Source organism: Arabidopsis thaliana, assembly GCF_000001735.4.
Source record: "Arabidopsis thaliana chromosome 1 sequence".
NCBI classification, from domain to species: Eukaryota; Viridiplantae; Streptophyta; class Magnoliopsida; order Brassicales; family Brassicaceae; genus Arabidopsis; species Arabidopsis thaliana.
The window spans coordinates 26,778,985-26,796,724 of NC_003070.9; the positions used below are offsets into that span (position 1 = coordinate 26,778,985).

At 35.7% G+C, this 17,740-nt stretch overlaps 4 protein-coding genes and 1 long non-coding RNA gene across 8 annotated transcripts; 2 read left to right on the forward strand and 3 right to left on the reverse strand.

Moving 5' to 3' along the window:
• Positions 1-3,063: 3,063 nt before the first annotated feature.
• On the forward strand, positions 3,064-9,989 carry FAB1C (FORMS APLOID AND BINUCLEATE CELLS 1C). The gene is made up of 11 exons (NM_105770.6): positions 3,064-4,273; positions 4,382-5,152; positions 5,248-5,401; positions 5,486-5,830; positions 5,949-6,722; positions 6,814-7,145; positions 7,227-7,353; positions 7,446-7,610; positions 7,689-9,026; positions 9,123-9,389; positions 9,474-9,989. The coding sequence occupies exons 1-11, from the start codon at positions 3,855-3,857 to the stop codon at positions 9,726-9,728; spliced, it is 4,947 nt and encodes a 1,648-aa protein (NP_177257.3). The 5' UTR covers positions 3,064-3,854; the 3' UTR covers positions 9,729-9,989.
• On the reverse strand, positions 9,877-11,278 carry AT1G71015 (plastid movement impaired protein). 2 transcript variants are annotated; one of them, NM_001334484.1, is made up of 3 exons: positions 10,851-11,278; positions 10,404-10,765; positions 9,877-10,126 (listed from the first exon to the last, which is right to left on the reverse strand). In NM_001334484.1, exons 1-2 carry the CDS (start codon positions 11,075-11,077, stop codon positions 10,405-10,407), a joined length of 588 nt encoding a protein of 195 aa, NP_001321539.1. In that variant the 5' UTR covers positions 11,078-11,278; the 3' UTR covers positions 9,877-10,126; position 10,404. The 2 variants fall into 2 exon arrangements, with proteins under 2 accessions (NP_001321539.1, NP_683488.1); NM_148647.3 differs by lacking the exon at positions 9,877-10,126 and having other exon boundaries at positions 10,144-10,765.
• Positions 11,279-11,564: 286 nt separating this feature from the next.
• On the reverse strand, positions 11,565-14,335 carry AT1G71020 (ARM repeat superfamily protein). 2 transcript variants are annotated; one of them, NM_105771.4, is made up of 4 exons: positions 13,828-14,335; positions 13,498-13,614; positions 13,020-13,406; positions 11,565-12,929 (listed from the first exon to the last, which is right to left on the reverse strand). In NM_105771.4, the coding sequence occupies exons 1-4, from the start codon at positions 14,119-14,121 to the stop codon at positions 11,841-11,843; spliced, it is 1,887 nt and encodes a 628-aa protein (NP_177258.3). In that variant the 5' UTR covers positions 14,122-14,335; the 3' UTR covers positions 11,565-11,840. The 2 variants fall into 2 exon arrangements, with proteins under 2 accessions (NP_177258.3, NP_001117582.1); NM_001124110.1 differs by having other exon boundaries at positions 11,613-12,929; positions 13,498-14,191.
• An 876-nt stretch (positions 14,336-15,211) lies between these two features.
• On the forward strand, positions 15,212-15,630 carry AT1G09217. The gene has a single exon (NR_139583.1). It is a non-coding gene; the product is annotated as an other RNA (long non-coding RNA).
• Positions 15,631-16,067: 437 nt separating this feature from the next.
• On the reverse strand, positions 16,068-17,548 carry MYBL2 (MYB-like 2). Of its 2 annotated transcripts, NM_105772.3 has the most exons (3): positions 17,203-17,545; positions 16,906-17,032; positions 16,068-16,819 (listed from the first exon to the last, which is right to left on the reverse strand). In NM_105772.3, the coding sequence occupies exons 1-3, from the start codon at positions 17,240-17,242 to the stop codon at positions 16,399-16,401; spliced, it is 588 nt and encodes a 195-aa protein (NP_177259.1). In that variant the 5' UTR covers positions 17,243-17,545; the 3' UTR covers positions 16,068-16,398. The 2 variants fall into 2 exon arrangements, with proteins under 2 accessions (NP_177259.1, NP_001321410.1); NM_001334485.1 differs by having other exon boundaries at positions 16,136-16,819; positions 16,906-17,548.
• Between the last annotated feature and the right edge of the window lie 192 nt (positions 17,549-17,740).

Genomic DNA, 17,740 nt, shown 5'->3' on the forward strand with positions numbered 1-17,740 from the left:
ACACGTCACGACACAAGCGCGTGACAAAAATTAAAAACTTCTTTTCTTTTCCTGTTTCTTTTTTTTTTTTGGTTTTTTTTTGGACGTTAGTTTTCTTATATTAAAAATTGAAATAATTTAATTGATAATTTAATTTATTTATTATACTTTTCTAAGCCTTAAAAGAAGAGAATTAATCAATACCTAAATAGTAAATACGCATTCCATTTTTAGAAAAATAAATACACCTTCCCATATAAACTGTTTTAAATTATTAACTACGGATATGTACGGTATTAGATTTTAATCCACGGTATATTGCGGGTCTATATTTTCATTAATTAAAAAATAATTGAATATTTTGTAGAATGATTTAATAAATTTATGCTATTGTTTGATTTAAATGTATAATTCACCGCGAGACGAAATTTTATAACTCAAATTTTAAAGTTTTAAGTTGTATTTATTTATTTTGTTAAATGTTTAATATTATATAATTGTATTTTGATTGTTGTTTCTCGGATTTCACCCGTAGTACACCATCCCATATTAATATCGAATCAAACCCATCAATTCTACGATTTCACCCGTGCTAGTATTTAATTATATAATAATAACTTGATTGTCATTGTAGGATTTCACTCCTAGTTCTATCGCAAATTATTATCAACCCAAACCAATCAATTCTAAAATTTCACCCGTAGTACACCATCCCATATTAATATCGAATCAAGCTCGTCAATTCTAGGATTTCACTCCTAATTCTATCGCAAATTATTATCAACCCAAACCAGTCAATTCTAAATTATCACCCGTAGTACACCATCCCATATTAATATCGATTCAAACCCGTCAATTATAAGATTTCACCCATGGTAATACTGCGAGAGAAATCTTATGAAAGAATCGAAATGTGTTTTAAAAAAATTAAAGTTTTAAGTTTTTTTTTTTTAATATTGTTAATTTTGTTTAGTGTTTAAGATTATATAATTATATTATAATTGTTAATTATAGGTTTTTTTTCCGTAGCATATCATCCTATGTTATAATCCACTCAAACCCGTCACACCATATAACCCCGTCCCATGAAACTAAACACAAATTTGTCATTTTATTATAAATTTCAAATATGTATAAAATTATAAACTTCAAAAAAGATTAATATTGACCCAAACTTCATCATTGAATTTTGAGTGTTATATCTAAGATTTCTCTCGCAGTATATCGTCTCATATTAATATCTTTTATATTTTGAGTGTTATATATAAAATTTGAAACTTAAAAAAATACAATATCGACCTTGATTATATTTAAGACTTTTCCTGTAATATATATCGTCTCATATTAATATATTTTATATATATTTATAATGTTTAAATTTCTTTAAAATTCAATTTATAATTTTTAAAACTTTATAAGTTTTAAAATTATAAATATTCAAAGAATTTTTTAAAGATAAACTTTATAAAAAGTTTTTAAAATTATAATATTTAACTTTTGATAAAGTTATAATATTTATAATTTCTTGAAACATTTTAAAGTTTCAATTCTTTAAAATAAAAAAACCCGAGTAAATCGGATAACTATTTTAATTTTGGACGCCTGATAAATCAAGCTTCCTGCTCATTCGTAATCAGAATCATTTTGGTCCTTTTATAATATGGGTCTGAACCATTGTCCAATTTTTCTAAGCGATGTGGGACATTGTACACATATTATTTCTTCATAGGTTGAATAATATATGTCTGTTTTAAAAAATTTAAATTACATCATATGCAGAAAAAAATATAATATTTTATTAACTATATATATTTTATATAAATTCAAAATAAATAAAGTATAAGATCAAGTAAAAGTGAAAGAAGAATTATATATTTATGTTTAAATTAGGTAGAAATATTTTAGGAAATTAGTTAAGGTAAATAACAAATATGGTTAGTTTAGAGATATTGTTTATATTAAATTTGGTAATTAAATCATTAATTTTCGTTTTTAATTATTAGTTTTTAGGTAACTTTTCCAAAAATTAATGTTATCCAAGATCAGAACAGAATTAAACATGTTATCCAAGATCCGAACAGAGTTAAACCGGGTAAAACCCACCCATTTGAATTAATTGTTGAATTATGGCTCAAATCTTCAACATTATCTTCAAAAAACGTTTACAAAAATGTATATATAGATAACTACAATATAATACGGTTTTCATAGTAACAAAAATATATATCTATTTATATATAGATATTTTCGTTACTTTTAAAAATATATCGTACAATGCAGTTTAATCTTAATTCAAAATACTGCAAATTAATTAATGATACACAAATAATCAAATGCTTTTAATTAGCCTATCAATAGAGTATTAACACATTTTTTTTCCTTTTTTTTTTGTGTGCAAGCTATTATACATCTTGATATGCAAGCTATTATAATTAAAACAATCATAAAGTTAGATCATTTCTCACTTCTCCAATTATATATGTATATTTCAAAAGCGTAACTTAATCATAATTTCGATATTATTTCATTTACAATTCATAAATTTGGTTATCTTTTCGTTTTAATATTTTCTATAGTAAAAGAATTATGAAGAAATTTGATTAGTTAATGCTTATAATTTTGATTTTTTCATTTACATGTCATAAATTTGGTTATCTTTTCATTTTAAGTTTTCCTATTTATAAATATTAAACAGTAAAAGGATTATGTAATATTTTGAATAATTAATGCTTTCATTCAATATCAGATTCACATGTTTGTTGTGGAAATTAAAGTTTTAGGAATATTATGAGATCTTCTATAATTAATAATATACTCATTAAATAGGTTTATATCTGCTGTTGGAAAAAATGTGAATCAAAAAGAAAAAGAGAAAGAATTTTGGATATAAATTTAAATTTATCAAAATAGTTACACAAAAAAAGAATAACGCCGTTGATGAATGGTGACCAATTGAAAACGGAAGCTTGAAGATGGAGTCACTGTCCTGTCAAATAAAAAGACTTTGAAGGTCTTTGTCATGTTTTTTCTTCAAACAAATAAATACTTAAGGAAAACAAAAGTTATCTATCAAACCATATATATTAAAAAAAACTAAGAACCCTAGTTGAATTAAAAAATAAAGAAAAAAAAGGCAAGGTAAAGGGGAACAGAGGAGAGAGAAAAAGGTGTGAACAGTTAATGGCGGAGCAGTATAAGGAATCGCTTCTCTCTAGAAATCTTTTGCCATAGCTGGATTTCATTTTTTTGATCTCTCTCTCTCTCTTCTCTTGTAATAACAAAGCTCACAACATAAAGAAATTATTACAGAACAAGCAAGCAAGAAGAAGAAGAAGAAGCAATAAAAATTAGTGCTTTTTTATTTAGTGAGAGAGAAAAGCTCTGAAGAAGAAGGAAGTTGTTTTCGAGATGCGAGCTAGTAAAGGAACCTTCTCTGTACTTCTTCTCTTTCTCCTTTTGATTCTCATTCTGCCCAGTCTTTAATTTTTTTTCCTTTTTCTTCTTCTTCTTTCTTCTTCTTCAATTTCACTCTTGTTGGGTAAGTCAAGAATCGTCCAAAGTCTTTTTTTTTTTCTTGGGTTGTTTGGTATTGGATCTGTTTCTTGGTTCTTTTAAAGATTGGCTAATACTTTGATTTTGGGGGGTTTTGATTTGATCTAGGGTTTCTAGTTAGAGTCTGAAGACCTTTGGATTTGATGTAGGACTTTGTTTTTTGTTCTAAAGTTAAAAAAAGAAGAAAAAAAGAAAAAGAATCTGTTTTCTCATCCAAATCTACCCACCATTTTTGTTGTGGGAGGTTTTTTTTTTTATTATTACAAAAAGAAAAATATAGAGAGAAGGAGAGATTTGTTTTAAAGTAAATATTTTGATTGTTTATGGGAATACCTGATGGTTCACTGCTAGATCTAATTGATAAGGTTAGGTCTTGGATAACTTCGGATTCAAGTGATTCTTTGTTCTTGTTGTCTTCATCTAAACAAGACTTTGGAATTATGCCTATCGTTTCCAAAATGTGTCATGACTGTGGAACAAAGGTGGAACAAGGATATTGTTGTCTTAGTTGTGGTTCTTGTTGGTGCAAGAGTTGTTCTGATACAGAAGAGAGCAAGATGAAGTTGTGTAGAGAATGTGATGCTGAGGTTCGTGAGTTAAGGGTTAAGAGCTATGATAAGGTTCATCCTCGGGATAGCCCTGATCCGCCTTCTTCTCTTGCTACCGAAAGCGAGAGTCTTGCCTCGAGTCTTGAAATCCGTGATTGTAGGAACATGGCTTCTATTCGTTGCTATCCTAGCAGGTAAAGTTTCGATTTTTACATTCAATTATGTGTGAAAAAGATTCAATTTTTATGTTCAATTATGAGTCTTTAAACATGTTGGAGTAAGTGAATGATTTGTGTTTGCAGGGGAGAGGAAGAAGAGGCTAGATATTGTGGTAAACAGTTGTTAAGCCCTTCGAGTGATAACTATCAGGACAGTTCAGATATAGAGTCGGGTAGTGTTAGTGCTAGACATGAGCTTTTTAGTTGTAAATCTTCTGCTGGGTCCAGTCCTCACGACAGTCCATTAAGGAACAATTTTAGTCCTCTTGGGCGCTTTGTACAGCACGCGAAAGACCTAAGAAGCCCTACTGTTTGTTCTTTTGATAATCATCAAGAACAACTCTTGGCTGATAATTTAGTTAAGCCAGGTCAGGGGGTATTGGAACAGGAAGATCACGAGGAGGAAGAGGATAAGTTGCAACAGCCGTTGGATTTTGAGAACAACGGCCGCATCTGGTATCCTCCACCACCGGAAGATGAGAATGATGATGCTGAGAGTAATTACTTTCATTATGATGACGAAGATGACGATATTGGGGACTCTGCTACCGAGTTTTCATTGAGTAGTAGCTTTTCTAGCCACATTCCTACCAAAGAGAAATTGGGAGAAAACAGCAATGAACCTCTTCGAACCGTGGTGCATGACCACTTCCGAGCTCTTGTTGCAGAGCTATTACGTGGGGAGGAGCTTAGTCCATCTGATGATGGCAGTGCCGGGGAGTGGCTGGATATTGTCACTGCTTTAGCGTGGCAAGCTGCAAATTTTGTAAAGCCGGATACTCGTGCAGGCGGCAGTATGGATCCCGGGAATTATGTAAAAATAAAATGTGTAGCATCTGGAAATCAAAATGAGAGGTATAACTAGTTGTTGAAACCTTGTTTAAATCGTCCTCTGACTGATGATTACTAATTTGGGTGATAGTTACTAAATGAATACCTTGTTTCTGCAGCATTCTCATCAGGGGAATAGTGTGTAGCAAGAACATTACGCACAAGCGAATGATATCGCAGTACAAAAATCCAAGGGTGATGCTTTTAGCTGGTTCTCTTGAGTATCAGAGAGTTGCAGGCCAATTAGCATCCTTTAACACGTTGCTTCAACAGGTTGGTGTGTTACTGTTTCTTTATGATGGCTGCATAAAATCTCTGATTAACAAACTGAACAACTGAATTATGTGTGTTGGACAGGAAAATGAACATATGAAGGCGATAATAGCAAAAATAGAGTCCCTTCGTCCTAATGTTCTGCTGGTAGAGAAAAGTGCATCTTCATATGCCCAGCAATACCTTCTAGAGAAGGAAATTTCATTGGTGCTCAATGTGAAAAGGTCATTGCTGGACCGTATAGCCCGTTGCACTGGTGCTGTTCTTTGCCCCTCACTAGATAGTATTAGTACTGCTCGATTGGGTCACTGTGAGCTGTTCCGGACTGAGAGAGTGTTGGAGCAACATGAAGCTGGCAATCAGTCAAACAGAAAACCATCAAGGACATTGATGTACTTTGAAGGGTGTCCTAGGCGCCTAGGTTGCACGGTATGCTCCTTTATTGGTTTCACAGTTCTTGTTTTGCATAGCTTGAACCTTTGTAGCTAAGAAGTCTGCTATCTTAAATTTATTAACTTCCTTACTGACTTTTCTGAAACTTGTGCAGGTTGTGCTTCGGGGAAGTTGTCGTGAGGAGCTAAAGAAGGTTAAACATGTTATTCAGTACGCTGTATTTGCAGCTTATCACTTATCGTTGGAGACTTCATTCCTTGCGGATGAAGGTGCTTCTCTGCCTAAAATTAGACTGAAGCAACCAGGGATGGTGCGGACTGCATCACAAAGGAGGATAATTGATGAAGGCATTTCCTTAATAACTCAATCTCCTACAGAAACAGATAGTCAAGCTTTGCTTGAAACAGCTGCACATGAAGATGAACATACGGCTCCTATGCCTGAGCATGAAGTTTGTGAATCATTGTGTGAGGATTTTGATCCTACTCAGATATTCCCACCGTCTTCTGAAGTTGAGACTGAACAATCTGATACCCTGAATGGAGATTTTGCCAATAATTTGGTAACAAGATCATATTCTTCGAATCAGTTAAATGATTTGCATGAACCCACTTTGTGCTTAAGTAGTGAAATTCCTGAAACGCCGACTCAACAGCCGAGTGGTGAAGAAGATAACGGCAGAGGTGAAGAAGAGAACCAATTAGTGAACCCCCAAGATTTGCCACAACATGAGAGCTTCTATGAAGATGATGTCTCTAGTGAGTATTTCTCTGCTGCGGACTCTCATCAGAGCATATTGGTCTCATTTTCAAGCCGTTGTGTTTTGAAAGAATCAGTATGTGAACGTTCACGACTCTTGCGGATTAAGTTCTATGGATCCTTTGATAAACCTCTCGGAAGATATTTGAAAGATGATCTTTTCGATAAGGTAGCTCTTTCATCTATAAAGTTAGTTAATCCACTTTTTCATCTTTCTTAAATTTTGAAGTCTAATGCCTTTCTGTTCCATTTCTGGACAGACTTCTAGTTGTAGATCCTGTAAGGAGCTGGTTGATGCGCATGTACTCTGCTATTCTCATCAGAATGGAAACCTTACTATCAATGTTAGACGTCTCCCTTCCATGAAGCTTCCTGGTGAACAAGATGGGAAGATATGGATGTGGCATCGTTGCTTAAGATGTGCACATGTAGATGGAGTCCCACCTGCTACTCGTAGAGTAGTTATGTCTGATGCAGCATGGGGATTGTCTTTTGGAAAGTTTCTGGAACTTAGCTTTTCGAATCATGCAACTGCGAATCGTGTTGCATCTTGCGGTCATTCGCTTCAAAGAGACTGCCTTCGATTCTATGGGTAAACGCAGGCTGTATAATATCATTCTCTTACAGTTATCTCAATGCTGTTACACTAATAATATTATGATTTGTTTTGTAGATTTGGTAACATGGTGGCATTCTTTAGATATTCTCCCATCAATATACTTACTGTACTCCTCCCACCGTCGATGCTTGAGTTCAATAGCCATCCTCAACAGGAGTGGATACGAACAGAGGCAGCTGAGGTAGATTTTAAGAAAAACTTAAGGCTCTTTTGCTTCAGGTTTTGGATATGTAAATGCTAAAACTCAAATACTTCTCTGTTTGCATTTTACAGCTTGTTGGTAAAATGAGGACTATGTATACGGAGATATCTGATATGCTCAACCGCATGGAAGAAAAAAGCAGTTTGCTTGAACCTGAACAATCTGAAGCATGTGATCTACATAGTCGCATCATCGGATTAATAGATCAACTTGTGAAAGAAAAAGATGAATACGATGTAAGCTTCTTCTGTTTCTGAAATCTTGATGATGCTTGTTGAATATGTATTTGATGGAATATTCCTCATCGTGAACAGGATGCACTGCAACCTATTTTTGAGGAGAATCTGCAAATTCAGGGAAGTTTGGATATCCTAGAGCTGAATCGATTGAGACGAGCACTCATGATTGGTGCTCATGCTTGGGATCATCAGCTTTACTTGTTAAACTCTCAACTCAAGAAAGCATCAGTCTTTAAAACTGGTGATGACAATGCTCCTCGGAATCCAGAGATGCATGATCCTCCAAAGATTGACCGTAGAATGCAGGAAGGTTCAGATGAGAGGGATGAACAATCCCATACTGATTCAGAAGCTAATGGTGATAACAAAGATCCGGAAAACATTCCCTCCCCTGGCACTTCTCTATCTGAGAGGATAGATTCGGCGTGGTTGGGCTCGTTTCAAAATCTAGAGAAAGCCGAGACTATTGCTGAGACGGAAGGCTTTTCAGCTGTTAATTCTTCTCTCCGGAGGCTTGCCAGGCCAATTCGAGTCCAGTCTTTTGATTCAGCGATACGGTTTCAAGAACGTATCCAAAAAGGTTTGCCACCATCTTCTTTGTATCTCTCGACCCTCAGATCTTTCCACGCTTCTGGCGAGTATAGGAATATGGTGAGGGACCCTGTTTCAAATGTGATGAGGACTTACTCACAGATGTTGCCACTGGAAGTACAGAAATTGGATCTGATTGTTGGTTCAGCGCCAACATACATCTCTTCTGCATCTCAAATGGCTGATGGGGCACGGATGTTGATTCCTCAACGGGGCCTTAACGATATCGTGGTTCCTGTATACGATGATGATCCAGCTAGTGTTGTATCATATGCTATCAATTCAAAGGAATATAAGGAGTGGATCGTTAACAAAGGTCTTGCTTCTAGTAGTAGTAGCAGCAATTTGAATAACAGAGAGTCTGAACCTTCCGCCTTCTCGACTTGGCGTTCTCTGTCGATGGATGTTGATTACATTCAACACGCGGTGTATGGATCTTCTCAAGACGATAGAAAGTCTCCGCATTTGACCATTTCTTTCAGCGACCGCGCTTCTTCTTCCTCTACTGCCACTGAAGGTAAAGTGAAGTTCTCTGTGACGTGTTATTTTGCAACGCAGTTTGACACTCTGAGAAAGACTTGCTGTCCGAGTGAAGTGGACTTTGTGAGATCCTTGAGCCGTTGTCAGAGATGGTCTGCACAGGGAGGGAAAAGCAATGTTTACTTTGCCAAGTCATTGGACGAGAGGTTCATCATAAAACAAGTCGTCAAAACCGAGCTGGATTCTTTCGAGGATTTTGCACCTGAGTACTTCAAATATTTGAAGGAATCACTCAGTTCCGGGAGCCCTACTTGTCTTGCTAAGATTCTCGGTATCTACCAGGTTAGTGACAATATAGGAGGGAATGTGAACTTGTAGGACTCTGAAATGAAATAAGTGAGCATGTGAATGATTGATTTGGAATGATATTTGTTGTAGGTCTCAATTAAACATCCGAAAGGTGGAAAAGAGACAAAGATGGATTTGATGGTGATGGAGAATCTCTTCTACAACAGAAGAATATCTAGGATCTATGATCTCAAGGGATCTGCACGGTCAAGGTACAATCCAAACACATCCGGAGCAGACAAAGTTTTGTTAGACATGAATCTGCTAGAGACACTGCGCACAGAACCGATATTCCTAGGAAGCAAGGCCAAGAGAAGCTTGGAAAGAGCGATATGGAACGACACCAATTTCTTGGCTGTAAGTGTTTTCATTACCCCCAATTCATATTTTGTTCTTAAGTGTTTTGATTAATCTGTTTCCCCATTATCCTCTTGTGGTTAGTCTGTGGATGTAATGGACTACTCATTGCTGGTTGGATTCGACGAAGAGCGGAAAGAACTAGTTCTCGGGATCATCGACTTCATGAGACAGTACACATGGGACAAGCACCTAGAGACTTGGGTTAAAGCTTCAGGCATTTTGGGTGGACCCAAGAATGCTTCTCCAACTATAGTCTCACCAAAACAGTACAAGAGGAGGTTTAGAAAGGCCATGACCACTTATTTTCTCACTGTTCCTGAGCCATGGACCTCTTGAGTGAAAGAAAAGAAACCATTTTTCATCATTCTTTTGTTCACTGATTCCAATTTGTTCTTCTCAAATAAAAAGGGAAATTGGTTAACAGACACATATAATATAATACAGGTTCGAACCTGACTGATTGATTTATCTTTTTTTTTTTTTTGGTGTGTTGGTTTCTCTGAGTTCTGGAGAATTGTATATTGTAATTATCGGCCAAACTAAAGCCCCCCAAATTTAAAGAAAAAGAATACTAATGATTTGCCTTTTTCTCATATCTCTTTCTGTTTCTCTTTCGTCTTAGTATTCCTCTTAAGAATTGTGTTAAACTAAACTAACAATAAGAATAAGATGGAGGAAAACACTGAAAATCACAGGTCTTCTGCTTTGCTCTTTTCAAGAAATCTAACCCTTTTCTGCAACCAAAATGATCAAAGAAGACTTTAAAAAATAAAATATTCAAAGATTATCTGAATGACACAAGTTATTCTTCCACTTGTTGTTAGTTTGTATATTTTTTTTTCTTGATTTAGAATAGACTAGAAGAAGATGTAAGTTGTGACATTAGTAACACAAGTTGGAGTACATTTGTTTCCTAGTGTAATTAAAGAAGCGAGAAACGTGGCTTGAGAAACGGATCGATGTTTCAACAAAAATAAAATAGGATCAAAGCCCTTCAAAAGTATTGATCACCTCATGTGATTTTGGCACCTTCTTCTTTTTCTTCAATCCCAAAGTTTCTTCCTCCATTACGAAGCAAATGTTGTCTTTGATGAATCAAACCACTTGGTATGTGAAGGAGACAAAGTTGTGTGATCTTGTTGGAGAAATCAGAGCCACTCTCACTCTCTTTCCTCAGTTTCTCAATTTTCCACTTTGGTAACTTCAACTTCACGCTACTCACTTCTCTCTCTTCATCATTAACCTCTGTCTTCTTCTTCATTACCGAGAGATCAGATGATGATCTACGAGACAGCTTCAGATTCTCTAATCTCTCCTTCGCACTCATCTGGATTCCCGACCGAACCCTTCTTGGAGTTCTCTCTTTCCATGTTCTGTCACATGGGTTTTAAATGATTTACTCAAAAAGATTCTAACTTTGATACCTAAAACTAAGTAGAAAATTGAGGAATATAATACCTTGGAAGTTCAACCATGAAGTAAATCCTTTTGGATTCCAAGTTTTGGTGAGGCTCCAAGGGCTTTGCTCTGATTCCTAAACGCTTCACTGCTTCGGATTCCAAGAGAACGTGGCCTGGAAAATCTTTAACCACTGTACCAGCTTCCACAGGCGTTTTCAGTTTGAAACTCTCGCCATTGATGTTCATGATTGTCGCTGTTTTCTTGGTTCCCAAGCTATTTCCCATTTTGGTGAATGATGTTGTGTAAAATGTTAGTATCTTTTAGGTTCACAAATGAGATGAAAAAACTTTGTAGGTTGGTGTCTATTAAGAGCTCAGTAGTTCAAGGTGGGTGTTGTGTTAGATCAGATCATTATAGATTTTGGATTTGATTTATGGTTGGTTGCTGATGATAGTGAACCATTTCTTGGTCAACAAAATGCCAAAATCTTGAAAATTATTAAAACAATGAGAAGACAAAAGTTACGTCGCATTTCACTATCAATCTTGAAAAGACCAATAACAACCCAAAATTTATGCTTAATTTTATAAATAGAAATGGAAAATGTGTACTGTTCTTCACTTCGACCATAGTATATTTTGTACTATGTGATTTTGGAAGTTTTGAGACCAATGTTTTCTGAGAAAATGACACTTGCGTTAATCGCTCCGATTAATCTGGAAAACTACGTTGTCGAAACATTTTTTCTCAAAGACACGTGAAGAGATTGACTTTTAACGAATTTGAAAACAAAAAGCTGATTTGATTTCTCTTTCTAGGAACAGTAACAACACACGACCTTTATCAAATCATATGAAACATTTTTTTTAACAAAATTAACAAATCAATACAAAGATGAGTCAAAGAGTTCGATTCTCGTTAACTCTTTTGACTCCACCTTCTCCTCAAATGGAAATTAAATTAGTCTTCCAAAAACTCAATAAGATACAGGACATAATAAACAGATCAATAGCCAGCAAAACTAAATTAATTCATGTTAAGGGCTATTTAGAGTGAACCTAATTTTCGGGATGATTTACGGAGAAGCTCTAGTAAAGAATTAGCTTTTCGTTTAGCTCTCTCTGTACCGTCTCTTGATAGTTCCATCAATGGAACAACAGCTCCAAGTCTACCAATGGAGATCAGTTTTTCAGTATCTCTCTTGCAAAGACACAGTAGTATCGCAGCTGCGTTCTCTCGGTTTCGCGGTTGATCCTTCTGGAGACAATCTATCAAAGGTGGTATTGCGTTGGCTCTCAAAATCGCAGTTTTCGCGACTTGGTTACTAGCTAGAACCGAGAGTATGGTCAAGGCTTCATCAGCCATCCTCTCGCTCGAGGAGTCTGTCAGCATTTTCACCAATGGCTTTACTATACCGGCTCTAACTGCTCTGCCTTTGTTTCCCTGGTAAATACACAAGTTGAACAGAGCCGTAGCTGCGTCTTTCTTCCCTCTGACGCTTCCATATTGAAGCAGATCCACTAAGGCCATTATCGCACCTGATGCGCCTATAATGATCTTGTTCTCATCAGCTAACGAAAGACTAAAGAGAGTAGCTGCAGCGTTTTCTCTAGCTTCCATGCTTCCAGCTCGGAGGACTAGCACTATAGATGTGACTGCTCCTGCAAGCATGATCAGTTCTTTGTTGTGTTCGTATATGGAGAGGTTAAGAATGCAAGTGACAGCATTTTCCTGCGTTTCAGTGTCACCATCTGAGGTCAAAAGCTTGACCAAAACAGGGATGGCTCCTGCCTCTGCAATCAGAATTCGGTTGTCTGTGCTTCTTTTTGACAGAGAGCGGATTTCAGAAACCGCAGTCCTGCGGTCTTCGATTGATTGGCTAGAGAGTTTACAAACCAATGCTCGGATCGCTGACATATCTCCACTTAGATCACGGAAAGACCCATCACTGTTTTTGGTCCTACCGTTCATGTAACCACCTGGTTGCTCAATGTTGTGCTTAGTGCACCACTGAGATATCAGGCTTCTGAGGACATAGTTTGGAGTAAGAGTAAAGTTTTCAAGTTTCTGCTGTGTCTTTGGGCAGCTCAGATTTCCACAGTCTATCCATCTCTGAATGAACGACCTCTCGTATGTCTGCCAACGAAGAGAGAAGATCATTGTTAAGGTTTCAAATCAACAACCATACGTTAGCACTATATAAAGATTTGATTTTTTAAACCAGACCTGTCCTGTGGAAACAATAGCAGGATCCTTCATCAGTTCCAGAGAGATTGGACAAAGAAAGTCCTCTGGAATCGTGAGATTATCCGATTTCTGTGAGTCATCGCTGTTCTCGGTAACTGCTTTCTCTAATCTCTCATCATCACCATCCTTTGATAAAAAGAAGGCCAATGATACTGAAGAGCTCTTCCAAGGAGGGGGTGATTCAAATTTCTTCTCATCTGATAAAGAATGCACTGTCTCTGGAATACTCTCCAACTTTTCAATAACTTTTCTATTACTTGAGGCATCTTTCTCCATTGGCTCAGATAAACCACTCGAGAACTTCTTCGAATTTAACGATCCATATCTCTGCATTGCTCTTCTTAACTGTAATCTTGCTAGTTCCACCTAATCACAAGCAAAAAAAAACCCTTAGAAACACCTCCATGGATAGGAAAACCAAATCTTCATACATTCTACATAATGAACAAACTTTTACCTGTTCACGGACTTCGTCAGAGATATCATATCTATCATATGTCAAATCACCTAATGCTTTCTCCAGCTTCCATGTAACACATTGGAACTGGAATGAGATCCTCTTGGCTGCCCCATCCTTCAATCAAAATCACACATCAAAGTTTAGAGAGCTCCTCATGTATATATTAATAATGCTCTTCACTACACAAATGTCAACAATAGTATCTTCCAATCTAAAAAAACTAAAAACAAATTCTTCCTATAAATTACGTTCCTGCCATGGCGAGACCAAATCTTCGTGAAATCACAAATCCATTTTCAATCGTTGAGAATGGTTTAGAATGCTTACAGAGGACTCGCGAGCTTGGAAACTAGTAGCTGAAGACAAAAGACGCTTCGCGGCTTGAAGTCCCACCACAAGATCAGACCACCAATCACATTCATGAGAATTCAACGAAGAAGAAGCATCAGATTCCGACGGCGGAGAAGAATCCCTGATTTCCTCAATCAAATGCGTCAGGAGACCGACTCGTCGCGCGAGATCGGAACAATCCTTCTTAAACAAACCAAAATTCCCCGGAATCTCATTGATTTCAGCAATAAGACCGATGAGAGAATCGGGAGTGATAGCTCCACCAGCCATTACGCCGTCTCACACGGCGGCTTAAAATTCGAATTTTTGTGACTCGCTCTCTCTCTCTCGCTGGCTCGCTTCTGACTCAGAGATGCGTCTCTATCGCTTTTATGTATCCAACGAAGCCATGTGGCGAAAAAGGATAAGTCGCTGTTACGACACCGTTTTGGTTTTAGTGTTTTTTGTTTTAAACTTTTTATCTAACTCTAAAAATGGTTTTTTCTTTTCTTTTTAGTTTACTGGCTTTATATTTTTAGATAAAAGTTTATGTGATACATTTAAATAATACAATAGAACAAACTAGATAATTGAGAGCGAGATTCACGGTGCAAGTAGAGGTTGAAGAGAAAATGATACAGTTGTCAAAAAAATAATCAATTATTATCATTTATATTAGATCAAAACTGTATAATAGAAATGAACTATACTTTTAAATTCAATAAAAAAATCCACTTTTCTATTTATTGAAGAAAATGGTTTGTTGTGTGCTTAGTTGTAAAGTAGATCTTATATGATTGTATTTTATAGTTGTGTTGAAATTTATGTTGGAGTTATGAAATTTATCTGTATGTATTATTTATGTAATCTTAAATGGTAATAAATAGTCAAATTAGTTATTTTTTCTATTTGAAAAGAAACTAAGATAAAATTTCCAGGCCTTTAGATGCATTGTATTGACATGTGTTTCTAGTATATGATCTGTCTTACCCTAGTGTTTATTAAAAGATGGAAAAAATCTTCTTTGTAATTAACTAAATATAGCTTTACATGTTTTATTTTCCCTTAAAAATAACTTTGTATGTGTAAGAAAATTTAATATCTCTTACAGCAAAAATGTTCTAGAAAAATTATGTCAATTAACATAATTTTGGTGAGTATTATATAGCCTGCAAATGGAACGGTCGAACATGACCCGGTAGATCGAATTTTAACAACATTTTAGATAATTTGAAGCATGTATACAAATTGGGACCTATAATTTTCTTAAAACTGTTTTACCACAGTTTAGTATACTTTTGATTAAAATTTATAAACATGACTTACATATAGTTTGTGACAGTCTTGTATTGAAAAGTTATCTCGGTTTAACAAAAGAAAGGTTCAACCACGACATCCACATCATATCGGCCGACGTCCATGCCCGTGACTTCTGCGTCCTACATAACAACCGATAGCAACTTGAAAAATAGACAACATTATCTTTTAGACATTTTTGGCAAGTTTGACTGGCTGGTTTCATAATTATTTTTGGACATATGCAAAAATAAAAAGATCTACATAAAGAAGAGGGTATTCGTCTGAATCAGATGAAGATTAATAACCTTGAAGTGTTTGATGAGGCATGTGATTTTTGCTTGCACATCCACACACAACTCTCCATTAACCACAATACTCACCGTTATTTCTGAAATTTATGGTGTAGTTGTACTTGCGGAACAATATGAAAGTGAAGGTGAGATCAGAGTTTATACAGTTGTGGAAACAACTTCTTTGATGGTTGTAGATCCCGCAATCGTAGAAACAACCTTAATGATGATTGTAGTTTCGATGATAAATATTGGTCCATTTTCTTAGCAAACAATCTCCTCTTCTATACTTGTCAAACATTCATATTCTTTGGTCATGCAATTTTGTTTAATATTTGATGATGTTTGAATAGCGGTTGTACAAATGTATTTACTTTCTAATTTTTATTTTAAGCATGTATGAAGATACTTTAAACAAATTCATTGTGAGTTTTGTTCAAAATATATGTGAACGTGTTTGTACTAGTTGGTGCATATTTGACCGTATAGTCTCCATGCTTAAGACATCCTTAAATCGATACATTTCATTATTTTATAAGTTAACTAATTTGCTTCCTTTATATCTTTAGTAAGTAATTTTCGTATTTATAGATTCCTTTGTGCGAAACGAGAGTTTGAAATTGCTTTTGAATAAAGAGTAAAGTGTAGTTTGGAGGAAAATGAACATACTTGTCCATTTTAAGAGAGTTAATTAATACTTCCCGTCAATGTGCACCGTTAACATTGCTGTATTAGCTATAATTTCTTACAGCTTGATTGATCAAATAAGCAGCGGTTATCGTCGGTTAGTTATTAACGATCTACTATAATACTAATCACTGAAAACAGAACCGGACATTTAAGAGAATAGTTGTTCAATGACCAGCCGGTCCAATTCAGGATTAACATATTTCAAACATCGTTATACCATCTCTCTAGTGAATATTATAATATGTGCATTTGTAATATAACAAATGTGTACAAACAAATACACCATTTCTCATCGGAATAGAAGAAGCGTTTCTTGACCTGTTGAACCATTGGTAGAGGATTCGCTAGAGTCCTGAAGGCAAAGAGCTGGCAAAGAAGTCACGGCCGGGATGAGACCAATGTTTAGGTCAGGCAAATGACTTCGTCCGGTACTAGTACTATCCTCCGAGCAATTGGTACTTGGAATGGGCAAAATTGTTACACCACATGATTCGGATACCGAAGAAGATTGATCACTAATAATCTTGGTTTCATGTTCCTTATGTGAAGAATGGAGGTGACGTCTAGAAATGTAGTTGGTGTGATGGTGGAGACGATGATTGGTTGGGTCGATTCCCATTTTTACGAGCTTCCTTTTTAGGTAAGTTTCCCAATGGATCCTAACTTCGTTGTCGGTTCGTCCTGGCAATCTTCCCGCTATCAATGACCATCTGAAAAAACATAACATCAAAATGATTATTAGCACGTACCGTTCACATTACTATTGAATTAAAGAATAAGAAGAATGAATACGAACCTATTGCCAAGAAGTGCATGAAGCTTGAGGATGAGATCGTCTTCATCTTTTGAGAAGTTGCGTTGTTTAACTTCTGGCCTTACGTAGTTTCGACCTCTCAATCGACATCTCTTACGGTGTTGCATACCTAAGAGAAGGGATCAAAATTTAACAAATTAAAACGATATATCGTCACAAAGTCACGTATGTACACATGTATATCTATGAATTCTACATCGACCTCTTTAAACTATGAATAATTTGGTGATGTGAATAGCAAAACACATGATTAATACTGTTTAAAGAGAAAATAGTTACCGGAAGGTGGGGAGAGAGCACGAAGGCGGGTTTTGTTCATGTCTTTTTCAAAGTGAGATTGGTTGAGTTATGTCTTTTTTTAAAACTGTTGATAGATTGTGAGGTGGTTTGCGAGAAGAAACTGATATATAGGATTAGGGGATGGCTTGAGGAGGTTTGACTTGGACTGGTGGGTTGAGAGAAGCGTGCATGCTCAATCAAACTATTAATGAACGAGGAAGAACAAGAAGAATACATCAACCTTGTTAATTGGTCCCACATTTAGGAGTTGAAACAAATAAAAATTGGTCCCATATTTGTTCAAATCCATTAGAATTTGTGGAATCATGAATGTGGAAGTGTGTCGCATTTAATTTGCCTTACCAATACCAATCCAAATCTCGCTCTTATCCACATTTTCGTAAAATATATGTACGGCTCCGATAGATACCTTTTGTGAAATATCAAAGATGTGTGTGTGGTATCAATAATAGATTCACTAAAATATATATTAAGCAAGAAGAAGACGAAGAAGATATTTGACTAGTGGCTCAAAATT